We start from the raw sequence: 16664 nt of genomic DNA on the forward strand, positions 1-16664 counted from the left end.
AGGCAGACAGGACTCCAGGATTGCAAGCCTCAGTGTGCGTGCTGACTCCAACGGACTCCCTGGGGGTAACTCCCCACTCAGACCTCTGCCCTCAGTCCTGAGGTGGTCAGTGGGCCGAGGTCAGAGTGTGCGGTGTGGGGTCACCCCTTTCCCTGATTCAGACTGTGCCCCACCCCCCACCCTCCCAGCTGCCGTGGTGGAGTCACATCTCCTCCCAGGCACGGAGCCTCCACTTTCCAAGATGGGAAATGTGAACATTTGCAATTCATTTCGGGCTGCTCCAAGGAGGCTGTGGAAGCCAGCTAAGAAAAACTCCGTCCGGTTCCAGATACAGCCTGGGCAGAAAGAAGCAACGCTCTCGAGTTTCTCGTGAGCCAGTTTATGAAAACAATTCAAGACAGGGCAGCGGAATGTCCTGAGTGAGGCCCCGCATTCTGGAAAGCTCCTTCCACAGGGGATGCCAGGGGCCCTTCCCTGTTCAGCCGCCAGAATGCTGGGATATTTATGCAAAATGTGGAACGTGGCTTCCTTTGGGGGAGTTTTACGAGAAATGTAGGCTGTGGCTGCAGTTTGACGCGTTTCCACCTGGGGGGGCGGTTCCCAGGGCAACCTTCCCGCCACCTGCCCCTCCTTACACTCCGAAGAGGAGGGCATGACTCCCTGAAGGTGCATTTGCGCAGAGGAGCTGAGCATGCTCAGCCCTGCGCCTTCTTATCATCGTCTCCCAGCAGAGAACACCGGCTCTGCTCCCGAGGACGGGCTACGGTAGGTGGGACCGGCTGTACCAACTCTGGCGATGGCTACAGGGCATTTCATCTTGAAACAGAGTATCAGGAGCTGTGGGGGCCTCATGCCCAGGCCAGAAGCCCTTCTGCAATTCTGCCACCTGCTCCTGATACCCAGGAAAGGCGCAGAGGGGCTGGACTAGGCTGGCCCGGGGCTTTGGCTCCTCTGTGGCTTTACTTAGGCAGTTCCTCCCACCAAAAACCCCCTCCCTCTGCCTTGTCCATATACGCTCCTGTCCTTAGAGACCTGGGCCAAATGCCACCTTCTCCATGGTCCTTAGCTCCAAGAGCAAATGCTGATGCAGGATCTCTCACTTTTTTCATCATGACAGCTCATGGTAATAAACTCCTTGCACACTGACACAAAATACATGCAAACACACGGATTGCTAGAGCTAAAATCCAAACTCCACAAGCCAGCTCTGCCTTGACTAGGTGCGTCCAATCCGTCTCATTGTCAAAAAATGGTGGCGATCGGCTAACTTGATTTAAGGACTGTTGAAACATCCAGTTTGTGCTTCAATTAAAATGCAACCCGAGTACCTGATATGAAATGACCTCTAAGGGAAGGTCAAAAAATTAAAAAAAAAAAAAAAAAGCAAGACATAGACTAGTGTGTGTACAGCTTGTGACCATCACTGTTTATGTTGAGGGAGACACACGTGTCTCTAGATGAAGACTCAAGAAACTAGTCCCACTGGGTGACCCATGCCTGTCTGTAATGCCCAGAAGAGGATAAGCGATGGAAGGACCCTGTCTCATCTATTCCTATGCCACTAGTACTAGCATCAAGCCTTGCACATAGTAGGTGTATAAGACACTAAATGCATTGCACTGAATTCAAAAGAACACTCAGGGAGGCTCCCCAACTTATGATCCATGCACCTCTTTCCTTTCTTTGTACCTTCCCTCCTTTTCTCATGAATCCTTCACTAAATACTTACTGAAGACCTACTACGTGCAAGGTGCTGGGACGGTAGCAGTCCTCACCTGGTTTTGCCCTATCTCAGAATTGCTCGCAGCCCTGGTCTGCAATTTTTGGGGGGGGTACTCTTTGGGGCAGACACTGTGTCTTCATCATGCCAAGAGGAAGATCCATGTCAAGTCTTTCTTGATATATGTCAGCCCCACTGGCTGATGGTCTCCTGCCACTATCTTTGTTCTCAACGGCGTGGCCAAGGACTCTAGGAATACCAGGGATCATCCTGACACAGGTCACTTGCCCCATTGTTTGTCCAGTGGGGCTTCTCACAAAGTCACACCTGCCTGATTATGGTAGACTGTTGCCTCGTGACCCCCAGTGAATCTGCACCTGGGTTAGTCCCCACCCACATGGACTCTGGGATTTACCACAAGATTTATCTTGGCCATTGGCCAACAGAAGCATGACACAAGCAGAGATGGGAAGAGCTACTTGCACACTGGGGCTTGTCTGCTTGGAACTGCTCTTGGAACTTGGCCGCCATGTTGTGAGAAGCCCAAGCCATTTGGACAGGTTTTGTGGAAACGACCCAAGATGCTCTGGTTGACGGCTGCAGCTGGGCTCCCAGCCAGCACCAACTACCATCCCTTAGTGTGCGCCATCTTGGACATTCCAGCTCAGCCAAGCCCCCAGATAGGGAGCCAAGCCACACCACATGGAGCAGAAGGCCTATTGGATCTCAGTCAACCCCAGCATCACAAGAGGTAACAAAATGGTTCTTTAATATCACTATGTCTTGGGCTCTTTTGTTACACGGCAGTAGCTAATCACAGCACTGAAAGAGCATTTCTCAACTACAGCCTCTTGAGGACAATCAAGCCCCCCATGGACCCCATAGGGTCCAAATGGGGTTGTTCTGACATTCCCGGGCTCAGAATCAATATGGGTCATGAGATGCATATACTCCCCCCTGAGGGACCGAATCCAGGGGCAGGCGGAAGTGTCACCCAGGTCAGAATGCAGACTCTGGTGGCCCCGCCCCCCCTTCCCTGTGCCCCCCCCCCAGGAAACCTAGACTCAGAACTGTGCCAGCTGAAGCACACGGATTTGATAGTGAAGGAAATGGTTATATCCCAGAGAGGGATGCAAACGGGCATCAAATTTTAGACCAGAATTTGTGATTTGTCAAATACATGTCAATAAGTCACTTTAGCTTTTCCCCAAGCCCTTGGGATGTCCCAATCCCTGCAAGCTTTGGTAGAGAAGTGTGGAACCCTGCTGTACCCCCTACCCCCGATGTTGGGGAGCCTTGGGCTTTGGGAAGGGAAGGGACTTGTTGCAGGTCTCCCAGTCAGCCAATGGCCAAGCTGGGGGTGGGGGTGGGGATGAGGCAAAGCCAGGCTCTATACCTCCACTCCCACCCTGGCTTTTTACCAATTATCTAGTGACAGACAAAAAAAAGAACTTCTTTTTCAGGCCAATGTCCCAACTTAAATAGAAACAAAGACATTACCTTTCCTGATGTCTTCACACCTTTCCAGAGGCTGAAAAACAGGATGACCACGACGACCATCAGACAGAGCGACAGCTGCCACTGGGGGAGGCCAATGTCATGGATCCCGCTGCTCTCATGCAGGTGCAGGACACCACGCCTGTCCAGGGGAGAGGGGAGGGGCCGGGGGAGACGGTGGCGTCAGACAGGATGACCGAGGCTGTGGCGCCACCGGCCAGTCCCCCCAAGCTCCCACTGATGGAGACTGGCCTTGGGCAGCACCAGCCACTGCCCCGCATTGTGTGGGCCTGTCCTGCACAGCGGTGACCAGTGCTGGCGATGGGCCTGCCCTGGGCCAACAGATCATCTGTCAAATTCTTCCCGCTCACGTCTGTTTTCAAAACAGTAACACAAATCTCTTGAGTGCCACCAGCATGCTGGTCCTGGGGAGATGGTGGGAAATAACAGGAAAGTTCCGGCCTTTCAAGAACTCACAGCTTGGAGCAGTGGCTCTCAATAGGAGCGATGGGGTAACTCTGAACTACCCCCCCCATCCCAGGGAACAATGATGTGCTCCTGGCATCTGAAGGATTATGACCGGTATCATCCTACAACGCACAGGACAGCAGCCTCTAAGGGCAAGGAATCATCCAATCCCAAATGTTCACATTGTTGAGTTTAGACATCCCTGTCTAGGGACGAAGATGAGAACAAATGTTCCTTCTCTTTGGGAAGAACCACGAAAGCTAAAGGTAGGCATATCCTGTGCCCTGGCCACTCCATTCCTGGGTATTCACTTAACAGGAATGTGTACATATGCTCACCAAAACACATATCTAGAATGTTCATAGCAGCATGAACCACAATCACCTCAAACTGAAAAAATACTCAAATACCCATCCACAGTAGAATGGATAAATCATGATACATTCATAAAATGAGATATCATGAAGCAACCAGTTCTCTATGAACGGACCGCTCACACAAAATTCTGTGAGAACTCAAAACCAAACCCGAAGAAGTTGGTACCTTCTGTCTAATGCCACTCATATAAACTACAACAGGCAAAACTAACCCCAGGAGTTAGAAGTCAGGAAGGGGAGGTGCTCCCTAGGTGGGGGAGAATGGAAGGGATGCTATGGGAATTTCTGGGACACTAATCAGTCATGTTTCCAGATCTGGGTGCTGGTAATATGGCTGTGATCCATCTGTGGCCTTCTGGAACCACCCCTCAGTGATAAGCACTTCTTTACAATGTGGTGTCCTTCAATAAGAAGTGAGGTGTTTGAAAGTAAGGAAAACAAACAACTACAAGAAAAATGAGGTTGGAGACTACTGGGATTCCTCATTCGATCTACCGTGAAGAAACAATAAATAGAATTGCACAGAAAATGACCAACTGCTAATTAGAATCTAATCTAAGTCATTAGGATCTACCTGAAGGTCAAGTTAGACCAAATGAAAAAATAGTAGACCAGGTCTCAGGGGAGGGAGGTGTCCCACCCCCCAATTCCACATCCTTACAAGATAAAGAAGGCAGAACTGTTTCCATGGAAGAGGGGACAGCTTGGGAAGATGTTCTTCCTGTACCCAGATCATTTGTCCCTCAGTGAGGGCCCTCTGGGATCAGGTTCATCCTGGGCCTCACCAGCACACGATGCCTTGTGTGTGTGTGTGTGGGGGGGGGCTTACATTCTAGCACCAGTGACAGGATTACAAGCACAGTCACAATAAAGTATGACCAGGGTTGGGAGCTGAGAGAACTTCAAGGGCACCCAGAACTCATCCCTGCTGTCCTCCACTGCACTCCACACTCAGAGACTATAAACTACCGATACCCTTCAAGGCCTTCTCCAATGTCACCTCCTCTGGGAGGCCTCCATGATCACCCCTGGCATGGATCTTTCAATCCTTCCAGTTCCCATGGCCCTTGGCTCATTTCCCAAGCCATGCCTCCTCTTGCCACAGGAGGGCTGGCTGCCTACAAGGCTCTCCCTGGAGTAAGGAGGTGGATGGGCCATCTCTGGGTCCCCAGTGCTAAACCCGGGCCTCACAGGTAGACCTGTTAACTCAGAGAATATTAGTGGACCAAGAACAACTGCTTACAACCTTTCTTGCTAAACCCAATAACCCATCTTCTAAAAAATGAGACCCAGGACCCACCCAAGAGGAGCCAGGGAGCCCAGAGGGTCAGCCTCCCAAAGGCCCTCACTTCTCTCAGCAGCTCCTCCCCCAACCTGGAGGGGTCCTCACCCTTCTGTCCAGGTCCCTTACACCATCCAGGGCCACTAGTGTTAAAAGCTAAAAGTATCTTGATATATTGTCCTTCCCTAGAGGAGGACAAAGGAGGACACACTAATGGCAAAAGTTTGCACGACTACAGTGGATAAATGGGGGGTGGGGGTTGTCAATTGTCTCTCCGCCTGTCTGCATCTCTGTCTCTCTCTCCCCTCCTTCCTTCCCTCCTCTTTCTCCTCCACTCCCTCCACTCCCCACAGAAGAGAAATTCAAGGTATGGAGAAGTCACTTGGAGGCCTAGCAAATTCTTACCCTGCACATTTGAATCAGGCAGAGATCTTTTTAACGAGTCCTGATGTCTGGGCCTTGCTCTCAACCAATTAACTTAGAACCCATGGGGGAAAGGGCCTGGGCACCAGCATCTTTTAAATTCCCCGGGGAGATTCTCCTGGACAGCCAAAGCTGAGACCACCCCCTGCCCCCCTGCAAAGAGGTCTGTCTAAATTATAGGTTTTCTTTAGAGCAAGCTTGAGTCTTCTAGAAACTGTCTTTACTTTCCTGGCAAAACAAAATTGGCTTTCTGTGCCTACAGGGGAAAAAAAAGGCTCAGAGAAGTTCAGAAAATGTGAGCTTGGAATATTTGGTATGCTTGAGTGTCAGAGGGGCCCACAGAAGCAGAGGCAGATGGCTGGGCTCGCTGGGACCAGTGCATCAGACCCTGAAGGTGCTGCACTTGTGGGGAAAATGCACCTGAGTCTGGAAACTTCATTAGCTTGTCCTTGGGCAGGTGACTGCATTTGAGGAGGCCACCACTATCCCTGTGCATGAACTCATGCGTTCATTTATTCATCCCTTCCAAACTGATGTCTATTATTTGCAAGAACGTAAAGGCAAACAGACCGAGGCCCAGAACGGGGGTCAGAGAGACCTGGGCTCCCGCCCTGGTCCTGCCACCAGGGACAGGTGGCCCGAATCCGTGCTCTGATTGTGCAAACTCATTCTGCACATTTGCGGTGAGGCAGGCAGTGTCGGGATCTGGGGACACGGCTGTGGACAAGCAGGTGTCGGCTCCCGCCACATAGAGCTCCCGTGGGGCTGGGGGGTAGGCACAGGAGTTGGTGCAAACATTCCCCACCTTGAGCCCTTTCCCTTCTCAGGAAAGTGCTTCTCATGGGGATGAAATCACAGATGAGACAGTGGTGTCCAGAACTCAGGGAACTCAGGAAATGCTCCACGAATGGTAATTGTAACTGTATCATGAGACCGTCCCAGCCTTCAAGGAGCGGCAAAGGAGCTAAGGGGTGCCCCCAAACTGGCTGAGGAAGCTAGCCCCAGGGAGTCAGCAGGGGGGCTCCCCCCTGCTGTGGGCATGGCTGGTACCTTCTCTGCTGGGCATGGGGGAGCAGGTGAGCTGAGAGGAGGGGCAGAGCTGCAGCAGAGGGAGAGAGGGACAGAGGGGGACATGGATGGGCACATGTGTCTGCAGGCGAGCAAGTGTGAGTGAGTGAGCACAGCTGTGTGACCCACAAAGGCCCACATACCCCCGCCCCAGACGGCTCCCATCCCTGAGGCCCCCAGGCCAGACGCTGTGGCTTTAAACTCCCCCATATCAGCTGCCCCATGCAATCAGCTTCTGTGTATGCCCACCCCCCCAATCCTGCCTCCTGGTCTGTTACCAACACCCCCACCCCTGCAGCCGTGTGCCAGACCAGACGCACATTCTCTTCCCCCTGGACTGGTACAGATGTCTCCCCGCCTCCCCACTACCCAGTCTCTCTGCGACCCCTCAATACAGTCTGGGCTGCTATAGAACCATCGGTCAGACATGTCCTTCTACTCTGTCCCTCTCCCAACCCCTGAGTCCTCAAACAGTCCCTATCACCTCCAACAGCGGTTGTCCTCGCTGGGGGCAGTTTTGGCCCCGCCTCCCCAGGGCTGCTTGGCAATGTCTGGGTTGTCCCATCTGGAGTGGAGGGAGATGCTGCTCCTGTCTCATGGGCAGAGGCCAGAGATGTTACCAAACATCCCAAGTGCACAGGACAGCTCTGCCCCAACAGAGAATTTCCTAGCCCGTAATGCTAAAACTGTGGAGGTTATGAAATCCTGGTCCAAAGGATAAAAACATAAGCCTTCCAGAACCTGAGGCCTTTCCTAATTGTCCCCTGCCCAGCGCATCCCCTGTCTCACCACACCCTGCCCTGGGCTCTTGGCCATGGCCAGCCACTGTTATTTCTCGGTCATCTGAAGCTCTTGTTGCTCTGGGGCTTGGAACTTTCTGTTCCCTTCCATCTAGAACACACTTCCTGACCCAATTTGTCTGCCTGGCTAGTGTCAGCTCAAAATGATGCCCTGACAGGCTCTTCTCCTATGCTCTGAGAGAAAGACAGAGAGATAGAATGGGGGGGGGGGGAGAGGAGGATGGGGAGAAGGAAGGGGAAGAGGAGGAGAGGAGCAGGGAGAGGGGGAGGAGGAGGAAGAGCTGGGGGTGGGGGAAGAGGAGGGAGAAGAGAAGGAGGAGGAGGAGAACAGAGGGTGGGCCTATTCAAAAAGACAGAGAACCCAGATCAGGTGATGAACCCATCCAACTCTTCATTCTGCTTTTTCATTGTTTTATGGGCCGAGGGTTGAATGGTGGCACCAAGCATTTGGCCCATTTGACTATTAAAATAATGATAAAAAGGGGCGCCTGGGTGGCTCAGTGGCTTAAAGATTCTGCCTTCTGCTCAGATCATGATCCCAGGGTCCTGGGATGGAGCCACGCATCGGGCTCCCAGTTCAGCGGGGAGCCTGCTTCTTCTCTCTCTCTGCCTACTTGTGACCTCTGTCTGTCAAATAAATAAATAAAATATTTTTTAAAAAAATGATGATAAAAGGGACTGGACCAACTCTACTTGGCCTGAAATGTGCTAAAATGATGCCAATGTCCACCTGGAGGGACTGTGTCCTGTCGGAAGGCCCCCACGTGCATGTGAAGTCCACATTCAGGTTTCCGGGGCTTGTTTGGATATTTGCCAGGGAAAAGGCCAGACTCTTGAGCTGATTCCCAGGAAAGGAAATGTGAATCCAGGCTCTCCCCAGCAGGCCCAAGCCTTAGGGGTTAACACAAGGAACTGGGGTTTGTTGTACTTTTCCAGCAGTTTAATGAAAATGAATCATCGTAAAGTATATGGTCCAGGCTTTCCGAAGTCAGTGGGCCAAACCGGCTCAGTTTCTTCCTTGACATTTGGGCCCAGAGGGTTAGCCCTGGGGTGGACGGGGACTTCTCTGCCCCACAGGGACAGGCAGGGGGTAGACGTTTTCTATCTCCCGAGCATGTTCACCAGGAGTGCCCTTTTACAGAAAAAGTTAGAGCATCAGGCTTTCTTTTTAGCTGCAGCTGCTTGGCTTCAGGCCTGGGGCCTGGGGAGAGTAGCGGTTTTGTTCCCTTGGATGGTGTTTTCAATCCATCAGCCTAAATGAGTGCAAGATGGAAACCAAATCGGCCAGTAGGCTCTGGGGAAAGAGAAAAAAAGGACCTGGCCTCCTCAGGGTTGGCACTGGGAGTCCTCCTCGCTGCCTCCCCAGACTGAGACGGGCCAATTCTTACGAAGCAGAAACACTGAGACAAAAGGGCCATGTGCCATTAAAAAAAAAAAAAATCCAGTAGCAGGTCCTGCCTCAGTGACTTCGAGGCGCCCAGAAGGCAGCTCGAGGTGAGAAAGGTGAGCCTTGGAACTTGAGATATTGAGTTCCCTGAGTTCTAGACACCACTGTCTCATGTTCTGTCTGGAGAGACTCCCGCACGTGCATCCTGAACGGATGGAAGAGGAAGACAGGAGAGCCTTGGCTCAGACCCCATGGGCTGGGATCCCAGCTCTGCCGCTTCCCTAAAAACCTGACCCACCACCTTCTTATCTGTGAGATAGGCTTAATTTCCACCTCCACCATGTCTGCAAACCAAGTGGGGCTTGGGTGGGAAGAGAGCAGTGGTGACTGGCACGCACCATGCTGGGAAGCTTGCAGGGGTAGGACCCGGGGGTGAGTCCGGCAGAGCACAGAGCTGCCAAAAGAGTCCCAGAGGCTGCTCCCCACCGCAGGCCCCCTGTCCTTAAGCCCAGCTCATGGAAGAACACCATCTTCCTCCACGGTAACCTGCTCACAGCTGAGCCACGCCTGGAAGAAGTCTAGGGCTGTGGTCGGAGTGATCCGGGTCTCAAAACCCAACTGGCCTCTGCCCTCCTGCTGGGGTGGGGGGTGAGGTCTCCGCTGGGGCTGACCTGCTCGCCACTTAGACGCTCACCGCAGAGGAACCAAATAATGACTAGACTAGAGCCCACCGACACTACCCTTTTCCATTTTAATTTACAAGGACAAGGGTCGCCAAGAGCAAAAAGAAAAATCATGCCTTTCCTTTAGCGCGAGATGGCGATGGGCAAAGTGAGGAGCTGGTGGCCTGTATCTGCGGCACCCTCAGCCCATCCTCCTCAGTTGCCTCCTGGTCCAAACCGCACTCATGAACTACAGATGCCTAACACCTCCACCCGCAAGCTTCCGGAAGGTTCTGGAATTTTCTGAAGCCTCACTCTTTAGAAGAAGTCCAAAGGAGGTCCTCGATGTCCCACAATAGGACACTGTTGGGATGTCAGCCTGAACCAGGAAGAATCTTGCTGTCTGAGACAGGAAGGCAGAGTGGCTCTGATATCAGAGGCTCTGCAGGAGCTGTTCATAAGAGTCCCCAGGCCCTGGCTGCACCCACGAAATCAGGGCCTCTGGGTGCAAGGTCGAGGCATCTGTGTGTTTTAAATCTCTCCACGTGGTTCTGAATCGCTGGCCTGGATGGGGAACTTGGCCTTTCCTTCCACTTCGGACGCCAGCTGTAACGTGCATGACCCTGGCCAAGTCATTTCCTGCGTGGGCCCGTTCCCTCATGCGTAGAACAAGAACAATTCCAGACCACAGTGCTCAGGATGAAAAGCCACAGCATGCAACAACGGGGGCATAATTGAAGCCAGACAAATGTGAGCTGTGACTAGGACAACCTTTCAGAATGAAAATGACCATTGATAATGGCGAGAATGCAGAACAAGCCAGCAGTGAGGAGAACGGCAGGCCCTGGGTTTCACTGACTGGCAAGGTCGGTGCTGGGGTGAGGAGAGGGGACCTCCTAGGGGCAAAGTGGAAGCAGGTGCTCCCTCATGGAGGCCTGGGTCCCGGGTGGCCCAGGCCCGAATCTGGGTTCTGCACAGCACTGGCTGTGGGGGGCGTGGGCCAGCGCTTCACGGTCTGATCTGCTGAGGAAGCTACTGTTCACAGCCCCTTCATGTGTGCACTGAGGGGAAGACTCACAGAAACCTCATGGGGTGGGTGTGAGGCTTCCACCAAAGTCATGCATACAAGGAAGTCAGCAGAAAGCTGAACGTGTGTGGGGAGCAATGAGCTGTTCACGGGACATTGAGGGAGACAGGAAGTATGTAGCAGCAAGGCTTTGAATCTGATGACCATGATGGACTCTCTCCCCCCAAATTCTGAAACCTATATAGTTTTGCATGTACCAGCTGGAAATCCATAGGAAACACAGAGGGAGGGAGGGGGACCTGCAGGGCAGGGACCCTTAGCAAATTTGCTGTGAGGACTCATGGAGGGTCGTTTGGGTCCCGAGCCCCTAATTCTCCTGAGCCCCAGAAGGCAGCAGACTTTCCAGAGGCCCCTTTTAACCAAACTGTATCTCCTTGGCTCTACTGTCCTGAGATGGCAGGGATGGAAACTGGGCCAAAGGGACCCCAGTCTCCAGATAACTGGGACTCACTCCCAGGTCCTTGGGGTAGAGAATCTGTCAGACTGACAGATGCTGGTCCTAGTGTTGTTTTTTATGAATCTGTCTTTTTTCATCCTCTGGACCTCAACTGACCAAGGTGATAGCCACCAGCCTCATGCAGCTCTTTAAAGGTAAGTTGATGAAAATTACATAGCATTTAAAAATGTAACTTTTCGGTCACACTGGCCACATTTCCATGGCTCCACTGGCCTTCACTGAACTACACAGATAGAGAACCTCTCTAGACCAGGAGTCAGCAAACCACAGCCTCCAAGCCAAATCCAGGTCGTGGCCTGCGAGTTAAGAATGGTTTTTATCTTTTGAAAGGCTAAAAGGAAGAAAAGCAGAATAGGCAAGAGACATAGAAGGCCCTCAAAGTCCCAAATATTTGCCATCTGGTCTTTCATAGAACAGTTTGCCACACCTATTCCAGACCACATACACACTGAGAGTGAGGTCCCAGTGGCATTTCCCTATCCCACGCCATGGCTTGTAACAGGATTTCCCACCTACCTGCTGACTTTCCTGTCGAGATTGCTAAAGCAGGCCTCCCTCCCAGCCCCCCACCCAGGAATAAACACAGTCCATGTGCTCCATTCTTAAGAGCCCGCCGTGCAAACATTTTCCACTGGGTGGCCTAAGACAGGCCTCAAGACATAAAAGGATGGATGAGAGGATGACAGGATTCAAGGGAACCACAAGATAAATGTCGACGGTTCTGGATATAAAATAAAATAAAATAAAATAACCACCCACGAGCCCATACGGACAGAAATGAGTGAATGAGGACACGCAGATCCAACCCACCACGAGCTCTCAGAACTTCATTCCCGCTAGAGTGACTACCATCAAAAAATAAGACGTTACGGGGCGCCTGGGTGGCTCAGTGGGTTAGGGCCTCTGCCTTCGGCTCAGGTCATGATCCCAGGTCCTGGGATCGAGCCCCGCATCAGGCTCTCTGCTCAGCCGGAGGCCTGCTTCTCCCTCTCTCTCTGCCTGCTTCTCTGCCTACTTGTGATCTTTGTCAAATAAATAAATAAAATCTTAAAAAAAAAAAAAAGACATTACAAGAGCTGGTGAGCCTGGAGAAAAGGAAGCCCTCGTGCCTTGTGGGAGGGGACACAAATGGGTGCAGCCACTGTGGGAAACAGTACGGAGACTCTTCAAAAGGTTAAAAACAGGGGTGCCTGGGTGGCTCGGTCGGTGAACTGTCTGGCTTAGGCTCGGGTCATGATTCTGGAGTCCTGGATGGTCTCCCTTTGGCCCTCCCTCTGCTCATGCTCTGTCTCTCTCTGTCAAATAAATAAAATCTTTTTTTAAAAAAAGCTAAAAATAGAACTATCCTATGACCCAGCAATTCCACTGCTGGGTACTTATCTGGAGGCAGTGGAAACACTAAATCAGAAAGATACCTGCGCCCCTATGCTCACTGCAGCTCTGTTCACGAGAGGCAAGACATGGAAACAAGACATCCACGGACATGTGAATGTGTAAGAATGATGGAGTGTGTGTGTGTGTGTGTGTGTGTGTGTGCGTGTGTGTGTGTCCATGTGCGGGGGTGGGGAGAGAAAGTCACACACACACACACACACACACTATGATATCTCTATACACAATATTCAGCCATGAAAAGGAAGGAAATCCTACCATTTGGGACAATGTGGACAGACCTTGAGGACATTCTGCTAAGTGAAATAAGTCAGGCAGAGAAAGACAAATGCCAGATGATCCTGCTTATATGTGGAACGTACATTAAAAAAAACAAAAACAAACCCAAACTCATAGATAAAGAAGATAAACTGCTAGCTGCCAGAGGCAGGGGTGGAGGCGGGCAAACAGGGTGAGGGGGGGGTCAAAAGACACAAAGTTCCAACTCTAAAATAAGTGAGTCCTGGGACGCCTCAGTGGCTCAGTTGGTTAAGCGGCTGCCTTCGGCTCAGGTCACGATCCTGGGATCGAGTCCCACATCGGGCTCCTTGCTCTGTAGGGAACCTGCTTCTCCCTCTGCCTCTGCTTATCACTCTGTGCTTGCGCTCTCTCTCTCTCTAACAAATAAATAAATAAAGGGCGCCTGGGTGGCTCAGTGGGTTAAAGCCTCTGCCTTCAGCTCAGGTCATGATCCCAGGGTCCTGGGATCGAGCCCCACATCAGGCTCTCTGCTCAGCAGGGAGCCTGCTTCCCCTCCTTCTCTCTCTGCCTGCTTCTCTGCCTACTTGTGGTCTCTGTCTGTCAAATAAATAAATAAATATATTTTAAAAATAAGTAAGTAAATAAATAAATAAATAAAATCTTTAAAAATAAATAAATAAAATAAGTAAGTCCTGCAGATGCCACACACAGCGTAGGGAATCCAGTTAACAACATTGTCCTGTAAATTTGAAAGTTGCCAAGAGAGTAGATCTTAAAAGGTTCTCATCACAAAGGAAAAAAAAATTGTAATTATGTGTGGTGATGGATGTCCACTGAACTTACTGTAGTCATTGTTTTGCAATGTATACATGTTTCAAATTGCTATACACCTGAAATTCACATTATGTTTTATGTTCATGGTATCTCAAGAAAATGAATTTGTGAGTGATCTAATGAATGAATACAGAGGGGGAAAGGGATAACTCTTCCTTATGGAAGAATTCCAACCCATTAATCTAGATGGAATGATGGGAATAGAAAAATCACAATGAGACCAACGCTATCACAATCATCTTTGCTTGCAAGGGTCATCGAGGGGTGCTCGAGAATTGTGGGTCGGAGGATGATGAGAAACAAGATATCTGTATAACCTCAAGTGGCTTGGGGAAGACACTTGTGAATGACAAAAGAAATAATGCTGTCTCCATCCAGAAGGGAGCTGGCTGCTCCCATCTTAGCCAAGCAACCACAGCTAACGCTCCTGGTAATGAGAGACTGGCATCACGTACCCCCACACCGCCCCAGCATGGAGCACCGGGAAGGACGCAGCATCTTCCCTCCGGGATTCTCGTCCAAAATGCCTAAGCTCAGTTGAACCAGGAGAAAACAGCAAACCAGTCTACATGGAGGGTGCCTTTATAGAATCACTGACCACTACTCTTCACAAGGGTCATGGTCATGACACTCAAGGAAGGACCAAAGAATTCCCACAGTCTGGAGACTAAGGGGAAGCAGATCCTGGGCCAGAAAAGGACATGAGTGGGAAAACTGATGAATTAAAAAAAATAAAAAGTTCTGTAGCAGATTAATTAACAGCACAGGAACATCCCTTTTCTGATTTCACTCCCTGCATTCTGGTTCTATAAGGTGTCAGGTGGGTGGAGAGCATACGAGAGTTCCAGGGGTTACATTTATAACTTTCTGTGTCTAAAATGATGTCAGTATCTAAAGTGTCTTTTTAAAAAAGATGTTCTGTCTTCTATCACCAGTCAGTGACTCTCATGCACACACGGTCCAAATGTTTCCCCCGAGCTGCTCACGGTTGGCCTCCCTCCTGCCTCTCAAATTTCACACACCAGCTCCAGCTCCTTGCCCCGACGGAATCCCCAGGTGACAGCTTCGGGATCCGTTCCACTGGAGTTCAAGCTACAGCGCCATCGGCTGAGCCTTTTTAGATGTTCCCTTGGCTGGCTTCCTCTGTTCTCTTGTCACCTCCTCAGAGAAGCCCTCCCTGACTACGGGAGCAAATGTTCCTGCCCCTTCACCTCCCCAACCATCTCTATCTACCACATACCTGGTTTTGGTTCCTTAAGAACACTTACACTCCTGAAAATATGATTCATTTCCTGAAGGGCACATCGACTCTCTCAAACTTTCTTGCTTTCCTGCCTGCCGACCTGGGCATTTCTCCCCAGCCCGGCTGTCCCCTGCCAGAACCCAAGGTCTGTCACTGTCCCATCCATGGCCGGATCCTCAGCTCCTAGCAGGTGCTGGCTGCCCAACACATCCCATATACCACGGCTGGGGTGTCCCCTCCTCTCTCGGGGTATTTCCTTAGCCTTGGGCCCAGGTCCGGCCCAACACAGAGGTTGGTGTGCCCGTGTGAGTAGGACACACACCCGATGACTTACTCATAGAACTCTGCTGCGGGCGTGAACTTGTACTTGGAGTACTTGGTGTGGTTGCCCAGCACGGAGCCGTTGAGGAGCTTGGGATCGGTGCAGTTGGGGCTGTTCCAGGAATGACCGCAGTCAGTCCAGGGCAGCTTGAGGGTGAAGGAGGAGAAGAGGTAGTAGAGTGACCAAGCGATGATGACGTTGTAGTAGAAACCAACGTAGATGGCGATGAGGATCACAGCATAGCCCACTCCTGTGTGGGAGGCACAGCGAGGTCAGGAGGGGGGTACCCCTGGCCCCGTCCCAGAGCCACTCACATCTCCTGGGGAGCCAGCTCCAACCATGGCACGACCCGATCCCTCTGCCTCTCCTTCTCGGCAGCCCCACCTAGACACCCTGGGAACCCACCAGCCCTTTGCCCTGAGTGCTCTCTCTTGCCCCTGGGGCCCCTCGGCTTCCTCATCAGGCTGGCCAGGAGTGCCAGGCCCTCACTGCCCCCAGAGAGCAGCCAGAGTGTAAGTACTAGAGTGGACGGAGGTATTGGAGTGTGAGTACCCCGGGTCCCTCACCCCTGGGGCGGAGTAACAGTGACAGTGAGGTCCACTAATACTCTCTCCCTGTGGGGTGAGCCGCTGGTGCACGGTGGAAGGGGCTTGATGACACACCCTTTATTGGCTGACTCGCCTTCTCTGTGCCCTGACAGTCCTTCCTAGAATCACCTCCCAAAATAACTCCCTGCACAAATCCTTGTCTCAGGACCTGCTTCTGGGGAACCCCAAACAAACTCCCTGATTAGCACTGGCCCTACTTTCAACCATCTGCTTCGTGCATGTGCCAATGCCACCCTCCTGAATGTATCAGAAGCTCCCCGTGGGCTAGCTAGTTCTAGGCTTTTGCCTAGGGTAGAATTTCTTTTTCTGTCTGTGCAGCATTGCTTTAAGGAAGTTGCCTTAAGCATTCTTAGTATGTGAGGTTTGGGTAAGGCTAATCCCTCATGTCCTTGACCTAGCTATAGGCACATGCCTCAGACGTGGCCATTCAGAGTTCTGCTAGCCCAGAGCCACAAGGATCAGTTGATAGATAGGTCTATGACTCAAGTAAAACCAATGAGAGTCCTCTCTGGGAACTTTGAAGATGATGGAAGGTGTTTTTGATGTATTGTGTCACTGTTAAACTTGGTAGGAGGTCCTATTGTTGCTGATGGCCAGTTTTGATGGTACCTGAGAAGAATATGCCTGAGATGGATGCTAATGCTGACTTCAGATGGACAGAGGTGGAGAGAAATTCCAGGTAATCTTATTCAAGCACTTGGATCAAGCTGCACCTGAAGATGGCACAAAACTCTTGGAATTTACTGTATCATAAGCCAATTAATTCTCTTCTACATTAAAGTCATTTTGAGTGGGAT

The 16664-nt window shown here is 51.3% G+C and overlaps 1 protein-coding gene across 3 annotated transcripts in view; it reads right to left on the reverse strand.

Moving 5' to 3' along the window:
* SLC6A2 (solute carrier family 6 member 2) overlaps nucleotides 1-16664 on the reverse strand; it is a 47323-nt gene that overhangs the window by 17683 nt on the left and 12976 nt on the right. For all 3 annotated transcript variants that reach the window (XM_047712370.1, XM_047712371.1, XM_047712369.1), the window contains 2 exons: nucleotides 15272-15509; nucleotides 3221-3359 (listed from right to left, as the gene is read on the reverse strand). In XM_047712370.1, the coding sequence (XP_047568326.1) occupies nucleotides 3221-3359; nucleotides 15272-15509 (377 nt within the window). The remainder of the gene's footprint in view (nucleotides 1-3220; nucleotides 3360-15271; nucleotides 15510-16664) is intronic.

Source organism: Lutra lutra, chromosome 17 (genome assembly GCF_902655055.1).
Source record: "Lutra lutra chromosome 17, mLutLut1.2, whole genome shotgun sequence".
Taxonomy (NCBI): Eukaryota; Metazoa; Chordata; class Mammalia; order Carnivora; family Mustelidae; genus Lutra; species Lutra lutra.